Below are 19965 nucleotides of genomic sequence, written 5' to 3'. Positions count from 1 at the left end.
TTCTAAATGAAAACATGTAGACAAGTTCCTTTCTAGGGAAGATGAGACTTAATACCTTAATAGCTGGATAGGCAGGGTAACAACTATTGCTGAGGGGATAGTAGGGTGGAGACAATAGCTGATTATTTAAACTCTTAACTTAAAGAACAAATGATATTATGAATAAAGCCATTGCATTGATACATTTAATAGTGTTCATTTCCAGGCCAGGTGGAGAGAGTTTGCAAGAAATTAATACCTCTCTCTGGGTGGAGTAACTTCGATTTTTAGAACAATGATTATATTGTATACAGTAGATGCATGTTGCAACATAAAAATAACAGAGAAAAAAAATCTCTCAAGTTTTTCTTCTCAGTTTCCTTCCTTCATGTCCCTGTCCTTGGGCATTTTCCACAGTGGTATGTGTAGTTTTCTGTGATCACTCTATAACCACTATCTCTGGATCATGTTTGGGTACTGTCAGGTTTCAGATTGGTGATCATTCTGTCAGTTTAATTGATTATTCAATTGCAGGGTAAAGTAGTTTACTGGTCTGAAAACTTATACTCTGAAAACTCTGATTCACAGCTATGTACTTTATACAGATTTGGCATAGAATTAGTACACTATGGTATGCTCAGTAACTTGCTTTATGAATTATGCTTTGCTGTAGTAATAATATAATTTGTTCTTTTTGCAATTATGTAGCACATTTCATGTCAAAGCATATTAAAGTCCTTTACCAACAGGAAAGTACCCACTTCATCTACCACTGAAGTGCAGCATGCACATGGGTGACTTACAGCAGCCATTATTCACCAGAAGTGAAAGATTGTTTCACCAATTGAATTAAATGGGTAATTTAGTGAGGTGATAATATACATATAATGTACAAGCCCAGAGTGGAATTTAGCTAGGACAACAGGGTTAACACCTCTTATCCAAAGTATCCAGGGATCTTTAATGACCAACCAGTCAGGAACTGTGTTCGATACCTCATCCAAAGAGCTGTACCTCTTACAGTAGAGTGTCCCTGGTCAAAATACTGGAGCAATATCACATGCTGCGGCGACCTGGTTTTCCTTATACTGTAGGTCTCCCATTACAGTACTGACCAGGTCCAGCCTTGTTGAGCTTCTGAGATCTTTCAAGATCTAGTTACAATGTGGTAATACTACTGCTAAACACTTACAGTACAAAATATGAAGAATGGATAATCTACCATCTCCAAATACAGGGCTTAGTGATAGAGGCTGAGGGATGCACATCAGTGGAGATATTTAAGAATGTGAGAAGGAATATGTGTTATGGCACAACACTTTGAGCATTGTAAGCCCATTTAATATCACAAAGTAAACAGCTTGTGAGGGAACAAGTGGGACACTCTTGTTTTCTGCAAACACTTGATAATTTCTTTCCCCAAGTTCTAACTAGTATTTACAGTATCTAAGCTCAGGCTTAGAATGCTCCCTCTGTCTACTGTTTGCTAACATCAAGCTGAATTATGCCTCATGAATACCTCTGACCTATTTTGAAGAGTATTCCCTACACATAAAGGAATGGTACAGGTCTTTATAATATCTATGTAAGGATGTGTGTAAAGTCATAATTACAAATATAAGCTACCATATACTGCCTTGGCTGTGTCTTGAACATTGAGTCTTTGTTGTTGAGTCATATGTAATCCCATCCCTATACCAGGATCACTAATTTCAATATGTATCAGTGAAAACTGTAAGACATCACTTCTTATAATGGAATTTTAATTTTCATTAGTTAGGTCCTAACTACTTGGTCATTAACAAGACCTCATCGTTCGTAAAAGTATGAGTTTTAGCCTTTGTGTCCTGGGTACATTCTGCCCTTTGTGTTCTCCATCTGGCCTTCCCAAAGATCCCACTTATTTCAGTTGGTTTCACACCACCTGTTCTGCTGTGGACTGGTAATACTGGAGCAAAATGACTGTCACATATCACTAAGTTGTAATCATCCATTTCATTTGGTGGATTCAGTGCTCCTCCTTCATATGAATTTGTGGGATCCTTTTGAGTGAAACATGATAAAATGCAAATGATATATTAAAGTTTTACATACACATATTTAAAGGTACTATAACCACACACAAATGTCACAAAATAAAAAAAGATCCATATTCTCATACAAAAGACTCTTCTGGAAGCTCTGTTTCTCATTAGCCAGTGTTCTCACACTTCTTGTATTCCCACACAATGCTTCCATGTTCGCCAACAAACATATTGCACAGCTATAAAGGTGAAACAATTCAGGCAGGTTTCTCAGTACAGGCTGGATTGATTTTATACTAAATTCTCATAGCTGTACGCAACTATAAAACTGAACCAAAAAAATGTTTCATGACTTATTACGTGGCAAGCCACATGCATTCAATACCTATGCCAGTGTACATGGATATAAAAATCTGCTTGAAGCAGACCACCGTAGTCACTAAGAATGAAGAGAGAATACTTTAAGCCATCAAAATAAATCTACATTTAAACTTTGCAAAACCAGATTTGAAGAGCAATGTGTAGACTGCTGCTCTGCAGCTCACCCACCTTCAGTTACAAAAGAAAAAATTAACATCTCTTACCCAGCATCCTCCTGAAATCCTTCAAGCTCATCCCTCTGTTCTGCCAGCGTAGATTCCAAATCCAAATAGGTTCCATTGTGAGAGAGCTGCAGAGCGCAGTCATCAAGCTGTAATGACAGACACCACCTATCAGACTATTGCCACTACAACACAAAAAACCCCAATAAAAACAGTAAAAGAAAACTCCCAGGGCATCAGGAGATATCCTGGTTGGCAGGCTCAATGAAAACGAAAGGAAAAGAAACGTGTCACATTAACAAGATTTATTTTCCCACATTTCAACATTTTATTGGGAATTTAGAATGTTATCTTTCATGAAACAAGGGTGTGCTCAATTCATACCATTTATTTATTGAAAAGACCTGCCTTTGTCTGTAGGAGTAGTTTTCTTTAGATGTAAAGTAGCAGGTGAGCTATTAAGATACGCAGGTTCTGGTATCCAAAGTGAATTACTTTCACAACATAATACAACTGTGATAAAATACTTGCACAAAACACAACAAGCTACTTCCTCAATTTGATGAACAAATTAATACATAAGGCTGGTATTTACGCCAGGGCTGTTGGCATGCATGTCAGAATTCCCATAATTTTAGGACTTAATCATTTTAATACAGTGTTGCTCTCATCTTTAAAAGATTAATCGGTTTTTAATTATGGTTTTGTTGATTTCCAACTCGATTCCAACTCGATCCGGGAATGCTTAAGAGAGAAAACAAAGTTATTTTAGAATTTGTTAATTTACATTTAAATATTGTTTTTTTTTACAACTACTTTTAGTGCTCTTAACATTTTCAAGGACATGACCTTCAATTTTGCATTAAGCTTTTGGAAAAGGTCCTCCAAGGTCCTTAAATTGAAAATATATGAATATATATATATATCTGTTTTAACCATTTTCTTTGTGTTTGTGCGCTGAAACTGGTGTTTCACATTCTAGCTGATTAAGTAGAAGTGTTGAAGCAAGGTTAATTCTGCATTCCTAAAAATGCTTGGAGAAAAAAGCTTCAACTGTTTGCTTGAATGTTTCAGATGCTTCAGATGTAGAAACAGTACCTTGAAAGAAAGCAGGGAACTTGTTCTTTTAAGATTTATATAAAAAAGGCAAGATGCATTCTTATGTCTCAGTTTTTGTAGCACCTAATTGGTGCACCCATTATCAACTGGTGAGGAGTGGAGTGTAACACTAACCTGTATTTCAACAGCAAAGAATAGTATGTTTGTTAACAGTCAATTAAGGTCAAATAGCAGGTTTTAAAATTCTCAGGTGGCTAACACAACCCATGTTTTAGATCAATCATTCAGTGTGCATTTTAATCCCCTCCCTTCCTTTTACTACTACACTAAGTTGTTTGGACCCCAGAGGATTTCAGCTGTTCTTTATTACACCTAATATGGCCTGTGCTTACATCAGTCCTCACGGTTTCTGTGTTTAGAGGAGTAAGGCCAAAACTGCTTTTTATTAAGCATTATAATCAGCATTTTTTCCCTGCTTTATGTGTCTTAATTAAACACCTGCTGAATTCTTTAAGAAGGGAGAAAATCTCAATTCAAAGCATTTACAAATCTTAACAAATTGATGAGAACTTGAATGGGTCTCTGTGGGGCACCGGAGGCTGTTAAAAGGAGTGAAATCAGACAATGGTATTAAAAAGTAACGCATATAGACAAGGGCAGGGGTGTTTAGTTCAAGCTAAGTAGCAATATATCATTGTACAAAATGTTTAATCACACTAGTCATCAGGAGACAGAAAGGAGGTTAGCTGAGACTAAGCGCAATCTGCTTAATAAACTGTTTTCCTCCCCCCACCCTCATTGATTTAGATTTAAGCAGAAAACAAACACTAAACCATACAATAAAAATAATTAGTTCAATTATAAGTATATAACATAATGGTTCTTGGGTTTCTTGAGGTATCTAGGGGAACAAAAAGTTTTATTAGATACGTTCATACAAATAAATAACATCAGTGCTATTTGAAACAAAGCACAAATGCAGTTCAGGGCCTCTTAGGCAGTCAATGGAAAATCATTCCACTCCCTTTCCCCTAAAAGATTAATGTCATGTTGCTTAGCAACTGTAAACTTGTGGCTTTTGTATGGTATTAAGGCCTAGTATGTCCTTCCTTAAAAAGCAAAGCAGAAAAAAGGTCATTTAAAAAAAGAAAATAAGAAGCAAGGATAAATAATCAAAGTTAATGTATTTAATAAGAATTCCTTTCCTTATTTAAATGTACGAAATCACAAGATGTTTTGGTTTGAATACAGCATTAAACCTCTGCAGTAATTTGGGACATTTAACACTGAGATTCTCAAAGCTTTTTCTCCAAACCAAAAGTTGATCCCAGTTTTCTGAGCATAACTATAAAATTTGGGTAAAAGTCCACAGAAGAATTCACCAGCATTTTTATTTTTCTCCTGTATGATTTATTAAAAACTGCCTTAATTTTGTCAAGAAATCTCTCTTTGGGCTCACTGATCATTTTTTTTTTGTTAAATATTTTTGTGAGGCATCGTCATTAAAATGAACAGCCTTGTCATAGAATGAATATTGATTAATACGACTATACTGTATGCTTTAAACATGGCAGAATCCCAATAAAAACTGCTTAAAACAGATTCATGATATCTATATAAGCAAGGTACTGAAAGAGTGGACAATCTTATTTTCATATGCTCTGTAGTTTTAGAGAATTATTCAAAGCATTTACACTGTCCTGAAACAGCTCAAGGACAAGTGCTGGGATTCAGCAAGAAGCTTCTGACTCGGGATGCCCCTCTGTCTCAGTAGGGATTTAACCTTTATGTTAGACTCGGCAGCAGACACTACTGGTCTCCAGGGGCTGACTTACTCCTGCAAAGTTCTGAAGAGCTGGAGGAGTGAGAAAACTTGTAGGCCAGTCGACACAATTTCCCCGGCACAGGGGAAGCTATATCCAACTTTTTGATATACTTCAAAAGCTTCACATGGAAAAACTAAGAACTGTATAAAGAATCATGAGTAAATAAAACCCCCAAAATGACATTTGTCTTGATTTTATCTACTTAAAAGTATATAAATATATTTGTTACATAAATTTATTCTGGACTTTTAATCAGGGTATGAAAACATAATTCATCAGATTATTAAAATATTGTAACCTGACAGCACAGAAAATAAAGACCAAGCTCCTGAAAGAAAGGGATGATTAGTATACCAGTTTTCTTCATCTGCACATACAGTGAATTTGAAATGACATTCCAAAGGCCAGACATTAAATCAAATCCCTGTTAAAATGATAAAACAGATATTAATAATGTCTGTTGTTTATGCATGTATTTTATGTTGCTGGACCTGTGGCAAAGTTTAATGCTATTCATTTTCCATTAAATTGTTTAATTAAAAAAGAGTTTAACTGTTAAACACATTAAAGTTTCTTCACTTTGATCTTGGATAACGATCCAATTTATTTTCCACAGTGTTCTGTGGTATAATGTTTGAGCAGTGAAACAACACATCTGGTCAGTTAGAATAACACTCACTGGATTGTCATGTAATTTCCTTTAAAGAAGAAAACTAAATGATACAATGTCTGCTCCTAAAATAACAATATAATTTGGAAACCATACATCTCTTTTACAGCCCTGTCTACCATGCAAAGGAATGAGATTGCCTATTCATTTGCAAGTTAATTGAACATCTTTACAGAATATTTGTGGAAAACTGTTTTCTGACATTACTATCTCTCTTTAAACCAAAACAATGTTTTGTAACCACAGACATGTTTAACATGGAATAATAGTGTATTTCACTATTATTTCATTATGAAAATGATGTAATTAACAGTAGTAGCAATAATATTCTGTGTAATGATGCATTGATAAAATTCATTTTACCACATTTGGTAAAGGGCATTCATATAAACATCACCAGTTCGCTTGTTTTAAGTTAACAGCATAGTGTGGATTCCACATTTCATTTTTCAATTATTTAATTTGTACCATGAAAAGAGATTTTCTCACTTTCAAAAGTGTGGTATATGAGACATTTGAAAAACAAGAGGAGGCTTGCTTAAATATTTTTAGCTAAACTACACCAAAGTCTTATCATTCCTGTTCCTGAGGAATCCCATAACTTCATCATTAACAACTTGGCATTGCAGTTTGTTCTATACACCCATGACACTTTAAAGAGTCCTATTTTGTCTTAAATGTACTGTACAGTATGTCCAAAATCCACTTGTCAAACATAGCTGGCTATAAACTTTCATCCAAAAACTTTCTGAAGAAATGTGGTGCTCAGTCTTTAAATAGATACTTAGTATTTTTTAAATAACATTGTGAGTTCTTGCCACTGGGAAAAATCAACTTTACTTGTGGGAAACAAGGCTATTTTCAATGTTTCTCAACATTTTTTTTTTAACTGGTTAGCAAACAGGTAGTTTTGTAACCAACAGAGTCAGACTACAGCTGAACCAAAGCTGGGGTGAAACAGAATGTCATCTGTCCACTCTGAAGTACAAGAGTATGTACATCTGGTGAAACTTATTCCTGCTCTGAAGTGGCTTGAATCACAATTTTGCATATAAAAGACACCTCAGGCTTTGCTATGATCTGGGCAGTTTAACATAATTCTACAATGAGGGCTGCTGTCCACAGAAAGGATCATTTTGATTTACTTGGTGTAGGAATAAAAAACATATGCACATACAAAAGGCCTATTTCAATTTCTGTATCAGGAGTCCCATCAGTTAAGGACTCCTCTATCACTAAGCAGCTAAGCAGTCAGTCATCTGCTGGACTTTAATTGTGTGATTATTGGATTAAGGCTGAGTTTGGTTATTATGATTATACTCCTCTTCCCCTATAGCACAGGGCAGGTCAGATCTTTATCATATAAAAATCTTGGAAAAGCCTTTATATTTGCAAGATTTTAAGAAGTATTCTCAGATTTTATGTTTGTAACAGATGTCATTCTATGCAACTGAAAGCCAAATACTGTAAGTAAGTTGAAGTAGAAAATACTGAAGGTGCACATTTTTGCAAATTATTCAGCAAATTAGATTGCAAACTTATGATTTTATACTTGAAAAGCCAAGACATTTAATTATTTCATCAGCTAAATTAATCCTTTATGTAAAAAGCATATACAGAACAGTACATTTGCATTACAGTTTTGGCATCTCAAACTCCTCAAATGATTACTTGAAAGTTTGATGAAACTCATACCATATGTGTAATTTGCATATACACAACATATTTTAATGCATATATAAGAATAAAAAAAACTGTAGTGAATACTACAAAGAATGTGTAATTTTACATCTAGAGGATGCAAGTGAGGAACAGAAATAGAATTATATAATGCAAAATTAGAGTCCTTCAGCATGGAAAAGGCTTCAAAGTTTCCCCAGGATTACATTGTATTTCAAAGGTTGCAGGATGAATGCTTTTTAAGGAATCTAATAACAAAGGGTTATCATAGACTTCATCTACATTAGATGATGTTTTAATGCTTTGAATCCAAAAATTGGCTAGCCCCAGAATACTTGGCAAACCAACAGTGGAAAAGGGGCTCACTTAGCAGCTGGGACTCATTGCTTAAGTTGACCCAGATATTTAATTGCCGAGGATATAAGCAGGTAGCTTAAAATGCAATTACTAAAAGAGTAATGCAAGCTATCACTCAGAAATCTTAGGTTTCTGCCAGCCGGGACCTTTAGGTCAGTGCCAATGGATTTGTACCACATTCCTTTTCTTTTATGCCCCTTTTATTATCCTGCACAGTTAACAGGCTAAACATTAAAAGCTGCCAACAGGGGTACACCAGGTGCTTTGTATTAATGAAAGTTATGCAGTGCAATACAGTTCCAATTTAGCCTTCCTGGACAAGAAACAGACTCTTTTGAATTTCTAGGCTTGATCAATTTAGCATGGCCTACTGAGTAAGATGGAAGAGCCAGCATACTCATCACTACCACAGAACCTCATACTAAGCATCAAGAAACAAGATAAAGTTTTCTTTATCTTGACGTTCGTACAATAAAACCTTACCATTTAATTTTTTTCTTGTGAATCTGGTCTCACACGATATGTCACACAGGTCTCCAGGAATTCACACAATAAGGGTTTATCACAGCATTTCATCTGAGAATTTTCCTTAAAAGTGTCAAAAAAAGTGACACTAAATTGTTTTGGACAGTACGTTTGTAAGGCATTATGAAAAAGTAGCCTGACCAACTCTAACAAAAAGACTTCTAAGCCAGAACCATACAGGATACTTAATTTCATGAGTCTTTAACTTTTTTTTTCTTTTGAAAGGAGTAAACACATGGCTTTCAGCTATCACAGTTCAACTGTTCACTTCACTGGCACTAGAGCCACATAGGACTACCCTTTACAGTCTGTAAAGGTTTGCAGAAAATTTCCTCAGACTCACAGCCTTTCATTGTCTTTCTCAGATGTCTTTTTGCCAAAGATGAATGGCTCGGTCCAGCACATCTGTGGCCACAAGCTGACTGGATGTCTGTCCAGAACTGCAAACAGGGGCAAAATTGTTACCTATACCTAACAATAAAAAGTAAGTGAGGGGGTAGGTATTAGTGCTGATGGTGGGTGATGATGGTTTACAATGTAGAATCTGGCATCTTGTAGCAGATGTTGCTGCTCCAGAAAAGCTTCTAAAAGCTTGGGCACACAGAAGGAAAAGAATGGGTCTTATTATATTATAACATTTTATGTTTCATTTATAATGCTATAATAACTGTAATTAAAGCCAATACAGCCTATTTTAAATTGGGACTGTTGTTACATACAAAGTGATTTCTTCATCCCCCCACTCTTGTAAACATTTTGACATTTAATAACTAAGATGGTTTCCTCGTACCTCTCATGAATGGATCCTCCCACAAATTCCAAATGATCTATTTATCCACATGTCAGGAGTGTGGAGAATCGGTTAGATGATTAGATGGTGTTTTTCACACTATACATTTTAGACTGTAAAAGCAGTGGCTCTAAGAAGTCTTTATTTGTGTATTGTGTGAAAAGGGGACGGTGGCACAGAAGGTGATGGTGTTGCACTGGTGGAGTAATGCTTTGTTACTCGCTTCTGAAAAATGGACCTAGGCTATCTGTTGTCTCTAGGAAGGCATGTTCCTCCTCAATTGTCAATGCAGCAGCACAAGTATAGCCATCATGGAATGAGCTGGTAATTAGGAAGCAAACCAAAAGCTTAGTTCTTCTCTAGTGGGCAAAGCAGAGCCGGCCAGGCCAGGGGCAGAAAGCTCCGTGGTGAACCACGCCACTCTGGCGCCACAGACCTCTGGGGTCAACAGTTGAGGACACGCTTCTCTTGGCAAACTCCGCACACATCCACATCTTCGGTTGCCTTCCCTTAACAAGATAATGCGTACCTTTTCCAGCCATAATGCTTCAGCAGCAAAAAATAGATTCTTAAAACAATCCCTACAATCACAGTCATGAGTGCTGGGAGCCACACAGTTGAGTCATTTCTAATTTAGTACTTTTCTTTAGGTCACTGTGCAGGGGTTTGAAAATTCAATTCAAATGCATTCCATGAAAAGCTATTCGAAAGATGGGTGCCACGTTCAGTCCAGTTTATTTAATAACGACTGATTTTGGGAACATAAATTTAATTTATTTTGGCCTATACTTCATACATGATATCGTTTGCGGCTCCTCTCCTAACATACTGTACAATTACCCAGGTCATTAAAATACAGTATATTTTGGTTTCTGTAAAGAAAGTGACCACAGTTCTGTGTTGGGTATCTTCGAGTAAGTAAAGATGTTTTTGCTTGCTCTTGAATAGGAGCTTTTAGTAAAAACAAAAGCAAATAACATGCTAAAGTCCTGAATATCCCAGAAGCAGCAATAAAGCAGAGCATGAGAAAACACTGATTTGCACTAAAATCATCCAGCATAGAAGAGCTATAGTACAATACATTCTTGAGTATTTAAAATAAATTCCAATTAGACCTTGATTTTCCTACAAGCTTTACTGTAAATAAAAGCAGTTTGTCTGTGATGTAAGAAATAAATTACTGTAGTAATTTATACTACCCCAAATTTTTACCCAAAATAATTTATACTACTACAGAAATAGTCCCTCCAGAACTGTATTACTTTTAAAACTGCCAAAACTGGGGAAACAAAGAGTTGTAACCAGTGCAATCACAGACTGAAAAGCACTCAAATGTAAAAACAGAAGTTGACATCAAAACTAAAAGTCAATGGAAACTGCATTAAAAAGTTGATCTTGGCACAACTAATCTGTGGCGTAATCACAGAGACTGAGATATGGATGGGCAGCAGGCAATAATCTGTACAATGTAAACACAGGTGTGATATGGGATAGCAGGAAAAGATAAATATATTTAACTTACCTTATTTACAATTTGAACTGAGCATTTTTTACAAGTCTCCATTTATTGAATAATTTACCTACTGTATGTATATCGAAAATCCTAGGATGGTGATGCATTGATTTTGAAGACCTACCAAAGCATAAATGGGCAAAGATTGTAAACAATTACTATATTTCTTATTATGCTGGCAAAAACAGTAGTATTTGAGACTCCTAGCACCACCTTTATCTTTATTTTAACCAAAAACATAAAATGAATCGCTACATTTAGGTTTCATAGACTTAATGCATAAAATAAAATGTGAAATGTATGTGCAAGTGACACCTGTTGATCTTGCACATAAGGAGACCACATGGGTTCCAGTGCAGATCCAACTTGTCCTGCATTCACCAATCATAGTCTTCAAAACAATTGCTTAAATCAATCATTTAAGCCCACAGAAATGCAGTATCATTTGTTTCATTGGCAAGCCTATTTCAACATATTGCAGCATATGTGTAAAACAACACACAAGTGTACTGAGAAGTGCTCTTACTTCATAAGATTAAATGGAAATTCAGGCCAAAACAAGTCTATGGTTTGGCAAAAGCATCTTAAAGAACACATTCTTTTATATATTTAGAAAATATACTGTACACAGCATATTTACTTAAATTTTCTATGTGGCTTCTACCTGAGCCTAGGCCACATTAAAAAAGATGGGAGTTCACTACCTTTTTACAGTAGAGTGAGACTTTAATAACAGACTCATCTGCGTCATAAGCATTCTTAAATCCAAAACGATGTTCATGTATCATATAGACCTTAAAGAGTGATGTGGTTCAGGGGTGACAGGGAAATGTGACTGGAGGCTATGCTGATCTGTGCTTCTGTGCCCAGTAAAACCACTTTTCTTTGAGACACCAAGGCACTTAACAAGCTGATATACTATATCCAACACTGCAAAAATGGCAGTTTCAGTTTTGACTGCTGACACACACATGTTCAAAGAAAAAAAAAGGCAGATACACTGTCCCTGGAAAAATAAAATAATTGGCAAGCAATTTAACCATAAAGTATGATGCTAACCAGAAACTGGCATTGATTGTATCATTCTGCAGAGGTACTGCCATGAAGTGTAGAGTGACTGCTTACCAGAGTGGTTTCTTTAGGTCTTCAAGTGACAGCTATCTGGAAACACCAGCAGACTGAAAGCAACATTCCCCTGCACTCAGACCATGTTTGAGCAAAGGCTATTTATACCACGTTGATCTGTAAATCAGTATTGCTGCTACATCACTAACAGCTCAGACATGAAAGAAGAGGCAGCAATATATTGCTATGTAGTTTTTATCACTGTGTCAAGGAAAGCTTTTTAAAAGAATTTAATGATTGAGAAACTAGACGAACACCTGTAAACTAAATTTCTGATAGATTCTGATTGTGATATATGCCAAGGTGATAGCACAAAACTTGTATATGCACACAAAAAGTAAAAGTAAGACAGACTTAAATTGATCTGCAATATCAGTCTGCAACTACAGTATACAATACTGAGATGCTACAATTGTTTTCTTAATATCAGAAAATACATTCACATTCATAATTTATGTAAATGCCGTGATGTGACAGTTATTTCTTTTGAGAGTTTACTGTATACTTAAAAGGTACTTTTACTTCAAAAGTTATAAAGCTTATATATAACAATATATCACACAGTTTACTGTAACATTTAATGCAATGCATTCTACAAGATTGAACAATCCCTCAAAACAAGTTACAGTACATCCAATCTATCTATGCAATCATGAGAGTTTTGCCTGTATTTTTATATCAGTTGGTAAAACCTACAAGCAAACACAAACCTTTATTAATTAGATGATAACAAATTCTTAAATCTGTCTTGACAGAGCAGTATAGGTAATTAAGTATGTTTTATATGGCCCACTGTTTAAACTTAATATCTTATCCAACATGTTTTATCAAATTTTTTACTACAGAGCACCCAAACAGTATCTATGGTATCATCATTTTATATAGTAAATGACATTGTCAGTTTTCATTTGGTAGTGGTTGTTTGGAATAACTACTTAATTACAGTTGGTCTGAAAGACACATCTTGTGTACACAGTAAATGCAACTAGTGTTCTTTTCTTTAACCAATAGGACTTTACCATTCCTATTGTCAGGGCAGGCTGCCTCTAAATGAATCCCAGATACTTGTGGTGTTCCACAGCATCCTGTAGGTTTCGTGACTTATGTACAAAGAAATACTAAAACAGCATCAAAATACACTGAATTGACAAAATTGAAGAGTCTGGCATTAACTTCTGACTACAACCTGCGTGACTTTAAACCACCTAAAGAATGTTTAACGCAGACAACTAGGAGGATTTCACAAATTTTTCTTTGCAATATTTTGTTGCTTATTTAAAGAACCAAAAAAGAGCTATGAAACTGCCCATAGTCATTACAAAGCACAGCTATTCCGGCACAATAACTGTTAATTTAATGTATGTCAAACACTGAGGTTCTCTCAAACTAACATGCATTAATCTCTTTTCCAGACTATTTTCTTTTTCAAACATGCATAGGAAGGAAGACAGTATACATTGTTTACTCTTTGTTACTTTAAAGTTTTCTTGAAACTTTGCAATGACATAAAAATTCATTTACTTCAAGCAATTTTGGGCCTGATTAGGACAAACAAATAAAGCTTGAATGTTTGAGGATGCGTGGATAATTAGTTTCCTTTCCCACTAATCAATTTCTTCCATTTCTTCCAAAAACTGCTGATCAATTCAAATTCTTGGAGCTGTTCCTTAAATTGTACGTTTTAATCATCTTTGTCAGCATCTTTTAACCACCCCTCCCCTCCTCCAGAAAGTACAATTCAAAATCATTCAATAATTGTTTCATGCCGCTCTGTGGTTTGGAGATCTAAATGATTCAAAGAAAAAAAATCCATATATTTGACAATTGACCAAAACTCCCTTAGCCTAATAGGCTGAATTTCAAAAGGAAGTTCAGACATAAGCTCAGTGCTGTATTGTCTTTCACCAACTACAACTCCTAAGACAACTTCAGAATCCAAAACATTGCAAAGACTTTCCTGGATATCACAATAAAAATTAGTGGGAGAGAGTTTAATCCGGTTTAGGAAATGTAATAGGTAAAAGGTAAAAAGGTCAGACAAAGGACGATGAAATAAAGTCAGTGTTAACGTCTAGCCACTCAAAACATTTCCTCTTCCAACATTTTTAGAAAGGCCTCCTAAGACAGATGAAAATAAACACATAGTTAATAAATCATCGCCACACATTTGCCATGATGTGTTCATACTGTAGCATGGTCAAAGGGGGGAAAAGAAGGGAGGGACCGGGTATGCTTATGTATAACTATTCTTTGGTTTCAAGGACAGTTTGAGAATACCTACTGTACATAGTCTGCTTGAACATCCTGGCATAACACCTGCAAGGTTCTAAACCCATTACATTTTCTCACCATATGCTTCACTGAAGCAATTAATGCAATTTACCAATTTGTAGGAAGACTGCTTTTCCTTTTAGCTCATAATAGAGTCAGATACTGTTTGCCAGAAACTGAAAAACAAGCTGCAAAATGATTTTAAATATCTGTTTGCTTAATTTATTAGTTCTCTCTAGCGCTCTCTAAGCTGAGAGTTACTTACTATTTGCATTTTGAGAGAGTAGCTGGGTCTAGTTCTTTCAAAACATTGAAACAAAACATCTCAGAGCATCTCATGGAGTGAATACATTTCCTAAGGTATAGGTAGTGTACTGTAGGAGAGCGTTAATCCTGCTTCTGGATACCAGCCAGTTCAGACCACATTAGATTCTTTGGCAGGCAAAAGCAGAGATGTGAACATTCATTATTCTCTCATGCAGTGACAGGTTCTTATTCTTGTCTTTGTATCTACAGTATCTCACAGCATTTGGGAAGTGCACCTGACTGTCAAATAATTTGGCTTTAACATTGATCGCTTGGTAATGTGGTCCCAGTTAACACCAAATGTCATGCTTCCTTCTTTCAAGAAATGAAATGGGTAAGATCCTTGGACCAATTAGCTATTACCAAATGACAAGATGGGTCCCAAGCCCTCATCTCATTTGTAATCTTTCTTGTGTTCAGATGTACACTGTAATAACATTTCTAAATGTTGCTTTAAGGTTTTGGTTTGGTTATTTAAGTCAAAATATATCATGCTTTTTTATTTGTATTTTACTTAGAAGGTCCCTTTTTGTTAGACTCGTTTGGTTATGCTGGCTACTGTGCATATATTTTTAGAAAACTTTATACCCTGATGTACTGTATCATATAGATTGTTAAGTTGTTAGAACGTCAAAAAATCCCAATATGACAGATGAGCATTGCGTTAATATTATATTTTGGTTGTGACAACATTGTAACAAGTGTTTTGTATTACTGTACTAAGTTGTAACATTCTTTATGATGTTGCCCTAATGTTAATTTGTTACATTGATTGTCATCTCTGATCTAAAAAAAAGATACAAAAGTTAACTGGCAGTATAAAATGCAACTTTACAATCAACTTCATCACAGTGCTTTCTTAAAAGTAACTTCATTACTGACAAAATTAGGACATTAACTGGCACCCACTATACTGTATAACAAAAAGAAAAAAAATTGATAACATTTTAAAACCTCAAACATGAGGAAGCTCTTTTCCAAACTTGGTGTGTTTATTTTTAGGGTATACTAAGGTAATGCGACTAAAAATAGATATTTTTAAAGTCACAGACAGGAAGTTCAGATTGCAATTTGAGAATCAGCGGAATCCCCAAAATTAGTGAGAAACAATGTTACTAATTATAGATTGTGGATTATTCCAAGCAAAAGCTAACTTGTCAAGTGAGGTGTTGTACTTCCAATGGTAAAGATACACGCTGGTTAATTTTACAGTGCGAGCTCAATTTATTTTCCTCTAGAACAGCCACCAGGTCCAGATCACCTTAAAAACATTGCACATCGGTGACCAAGACAGTTAAATTTGCTTGCTTGCGTCTGCAGGCAATATTCGGTTAAGCTTTTAAAATGTATTTAGACGAAAGCAGCTTCCGACTGACTATAAATAACATGTGTTTATTGGGCAAAAAAAGTAAAGGTTTTAAAATAGCACAAGGCAAACTGATACTAATGTACAAACCATACCTGCATATGGAGTTGAAAAAAAACTGACTAGCTACTTTGTTTTAACTAAATAAACACTAAATTGTGACAGACTGCGGACCATGAAAACATAGCAAACGGGTAGTCAGCAGGTCTCAATATAAACTTGTGATACAGCAATCTCTCAATTGATCCAAACCATCCGGATGCAACTATTGTCGGTGGCTTAATTTAGCGATTTGTTCAATAATTAATAGCACTGCAGGCCTGTACTGTAACTGTATTGCGCTGGTATTCATTACTTCGGTGTGGGAACTTTCCACGTAGGGTAAACAGATGATGATGTTTTTTTTTGTGTTAGTAGCAAAATCTTTCAAGGACATGTGCTATTATCTTTTTCGCATCAACGTCTGGATACACGGGGCAGCCTGGCATTCACAGCATTGCAGCACTTTTTATTGCGCAGGAAACATCAGTGCGGAGCAGCAACCTGTCATTTTTTTTCTCGACTATCACTTTTAAATGAATGACACAGCTCTGTTATGGGGTACAGAAAGAACTTAAAACGTCCCAGTTGGTGAGTTCACGTATTAGGACTACACAGGAGTTACTTTCTCCAGTCACGCTAAACAAGTCGAATTTAAATTTGAGATAACGAATTGTTTCTTGTACGAAGTAAAAAAAAAGTTAGGTAATGCACAAATATCAATCCTCTTGCGGTATTACTCATTCTTTAAAAATATGCAGCAAACTCAGTTCATCACAATTATTTTAACAAATATGTTTCCCCTGGAAACGAGACGTATTCAAGGTGAAAATCAACACAGACACCGTACATTTCATGTATGACATTCTTAAATGATACTTTGAATAACTGACATTTGGAATTGAGCTACCGTACCTTTTGTGGGGCTTTGAGAAGCCTGTGGACTCCCGCAATCTGGTTGATGAGAGGGATATCTTCTCTGAATGTATATAAAGGTGGTCTTGTTGGTTCAGGAAAATTGGTGCTGTTAAAAGGATCGGTATCATCTAAAAACTGAACCCTGCATACGAACGTAGCCATGATGCATCCATGCAAGAACGGGGTATAACACGAGCAACCCGGTTAGAGATCCTCCGCAGTACTGCGTACACTCCGGTAACAACAACAAACGAGCAGCAGGTTGCAAAGTTTCACCAGCAGTGATCCTTATTTACGTTGAAAGTTATCCTGTGACTTGGTCTGTATCCACTTCCCATAGATAACTAGAATCAGAACTACGATAGTGCATTGAATCCAGGATGCCTTTTGTTTTGGCTGTCGTTTCTACTGGAGGTCTGGTGACCCAAGAAGGACAGCTATTTCCAAGGACATTTACAGGCAAGGTGCTGGCAGACTAAAGCCTGTATTAGAAAGAGTCTGGGAGTCTGCAGGAGAATTCTAGAGGGAGACAGAGCTCCCCCCACCAGCAGTACCAACCTCAACGCTGCTGAATAATGGCACATTTTTTTCCAAGTAAAACAGCGACCTCCAGTGGCAGAGTCATGTTTAGCAAAGTTTAGAAAATTATTTTCGAAGGTTTTGCAGCAACTTTATCTCAGCCTTTTGTACCTTTTTGCCGTAATTTTTGTACGCTACAAGTGTGATAGTCTGTTCTTTACTAACATAGCATAATTAAATTTGATAGGGAGTTCAGGATAAATAATAAATAAAACATAGTATAATATAAAGGAAAACTAATTATTCTACAGTCATGATAATGCTTTGCCTCATACCAAAAACATTGCATACAGGCCTATCATAGACACACCATGACTGGTTATGCATTTATAGATTCATCCACACAAAACATAATACAATTTATTTTTAAACCCAGGAAAAGACCTATTACAGAGATTTGTAATTAAACAAGACAGCCATGAATTTGTCAACTATACACAGGAGAGGCACATAAACAGTTTGAGAAGTTTCAAGAACAGAATTACAGTCAGGAACCTAAGTTATTTGACATAATTTGAAACAGTTCAGAATCAGACAACATGACAATAAATAAAAGAGTAGGACAGCAATGAATACAGACTGAAGATTTCTTTGAAGGAAATAAACGCATTTGGGATCATTTAAAAACAAATACAAGTTCATTCTTCCATAATGTCACTATGTTAAATTTAAAAACAGTTTAAACTGGGTAGAAGTATTCAGACTAGTTAAATGTGACACAGGCATACAAAAAAAACAACATAGCAAAAGTTGGAATTTAGTATGACATAGTTCTTTTAATCTGTGACCACTACAGTTTTAATTTTGGTCCCGTTATGACTTTGCTTTGTAGGCCAGACATTTATTCGTAAATTGTGACAAGGATTACCTAAGTGATGGTGCCACATCTGTCGTTTGTCAGCTGGATTCAATGGGCATGAGTCAACAAGGTGTCCTGGGCTAATCGGCAACCCCTGTGGTTAGCCACAGTCAGTCTCTCATTCTTCATAAACTGTGTAAGACAGGACTTCTCCATTTGTATCCCTACTTCGTTATACAATTATACAATTTTGCAGCCAACCAGCTATAGTATCAAATTACTGCAGTGGCGCAGATTGGAAGGCTACAGGTTTAGGAGCCTTGGTGTACACACTGTCACAGTCCTCAAGAAGCTCACATTTTGAAAAATGGCGAATGCACCAAAGTGCACATTTTCGAGAAAGGCATATACAGTATGGATCACATCGTTCCTGTGCAGGGGCAAGATGGACTAGAACAGACAGGTCAAAATGGTGGAGGGTATAAAAGTAAAGATCATGTCGATTCCATTTTTTTCTTAACAAATGTTGTCTCTTGTTTCATCTTCTAATAACCAGTTTTGGAATTTACCATTCTTTGTTACATCTTGGCTCACAACATATGTTCTAGTACTTCACCGGGAGAATGAAGATGGGCATTGCCCAGCCATTTGAGCAATTCATCTTTTACGTGCTTGAGGAGAGTTAGCTCTGACTTGTGGGTCAGTGTATTCTTCCCTGATGTCACTGTAAGTCTGCAGGTTCCATGGCTGTATAATACCAGCTCTGCCCCAAGATTGCTCTCCAGTTTTCCATCAGCTGGGGAGTCCAGAGCTCAGACTACCAATGTCTAAGATACAACATCCTGTGAAGCAAGCTCATTCATTTGTTGAAGCAAGTATGATGCTATGCAGTTCATTTTCTTTAAACGGTTTCTGTGTATAATTCTAAATGTAAAACCTGTAACGAACAGTTCTTTCCGGACCCTATGCGGACGACACAGTCCGACGGAGTGGGGAAACACTGGGGAAACGTCATGCAGGAATACGGGGCTGAAGACAGGGGGGCGTGTCCAAGGTGCGCTGGTGCACGGGGAAGGTGTGGCCGAGGCGAACAATCCGAGAGAATAGTCCTTAGGGATAATCCAAAACAGAAAGGTAAGTCCAAAACCAGGAGATCCATCAAAACAAGTTAAAAACCACGAAGGCCGGGTCGGAACCGGCGGACGGGGAACAGGAACGGGAACCGAGGTTAAAACCTTAACGGGACCAGGCGCCTCCTGGTCCCGGACTCGCACGATATGGAAATCAGATGCAGAGCCCGGATGAGCGTCAGCGCCTGGCTTTTAAGGTGGGCTGGGAATAGGGAACAGGTGCAGAGAATAAAGTCTTAGTGAAAGGGCTGGAGCACCCTTAAGGAGGGGGGACTATAATCGTGACAGTACGCCCCTCCTTTTCAGGGCGGCTCCGAAGCCCTAAGAAAAAAAAAAAGGGGAGAAAAAAAAAACTGATGGAATCCAGGCTGCCAGGGTGCCGTCCGCGGGGTCCAGGTGTTGGCTCTGCATTCTGTAACGAACAGTTCTTTCCGGACCCTATGCGGACGACACAGTCCGACGGAGTG

The 19965-nt window shown here is 36.6% G+C and overlaps 1 protein-coding gene across 3 annotated transcripts in view; it reads right to left on the bottom strand.

The window, feature by feature from the left end:
- fhod3a (formin homology 2 domain containing 3a) overlaps window positions 1–17485 on the bottom strand; it is a 246692-nt gene extending 229207 nt beyond the window's left edge. For all 3 annotated transcript variants that reach the window (XM_088929080.1, XM_088929081.1, XM_088929082.1), the window contains exons 1-2: window positions 16988–17485; window positions 2588–2694 (exon numbers count right to left, since the gene is read on the bottom strand). In XM_088929080.1, the coding sequence (XP_088785206.1) occupies window positions 2588–2694; window positions 16988–17152 (272 nt within the window). In that variant the 5' untranslated portion in view covers window positions 17153–17485. The remainder of the gene's footprint in view (window positions 1–2587; window positions 2695–16987) is intronic.
- Window positions 17486–19965: the final 2480 nt, after the last annotated feature.

Source organism: Atractosteus spatula, chromosome 12, assembly GCF_055471065.1.
Source record: "Atractosteus spatula isolate fAtrSpa1 chromosome 12, fAtrSpa1.hap1, whole genome shotgun sequence".
NCBI lineage: Eukaryota > Metazoa > Chordata > Actinopteri > Semionotiformes > Lepisosteidae > Atractosteus > Atractosteus spatula.
This window is presented reverse-complemented; position numbering and strand designations above follow the sequence as displayed.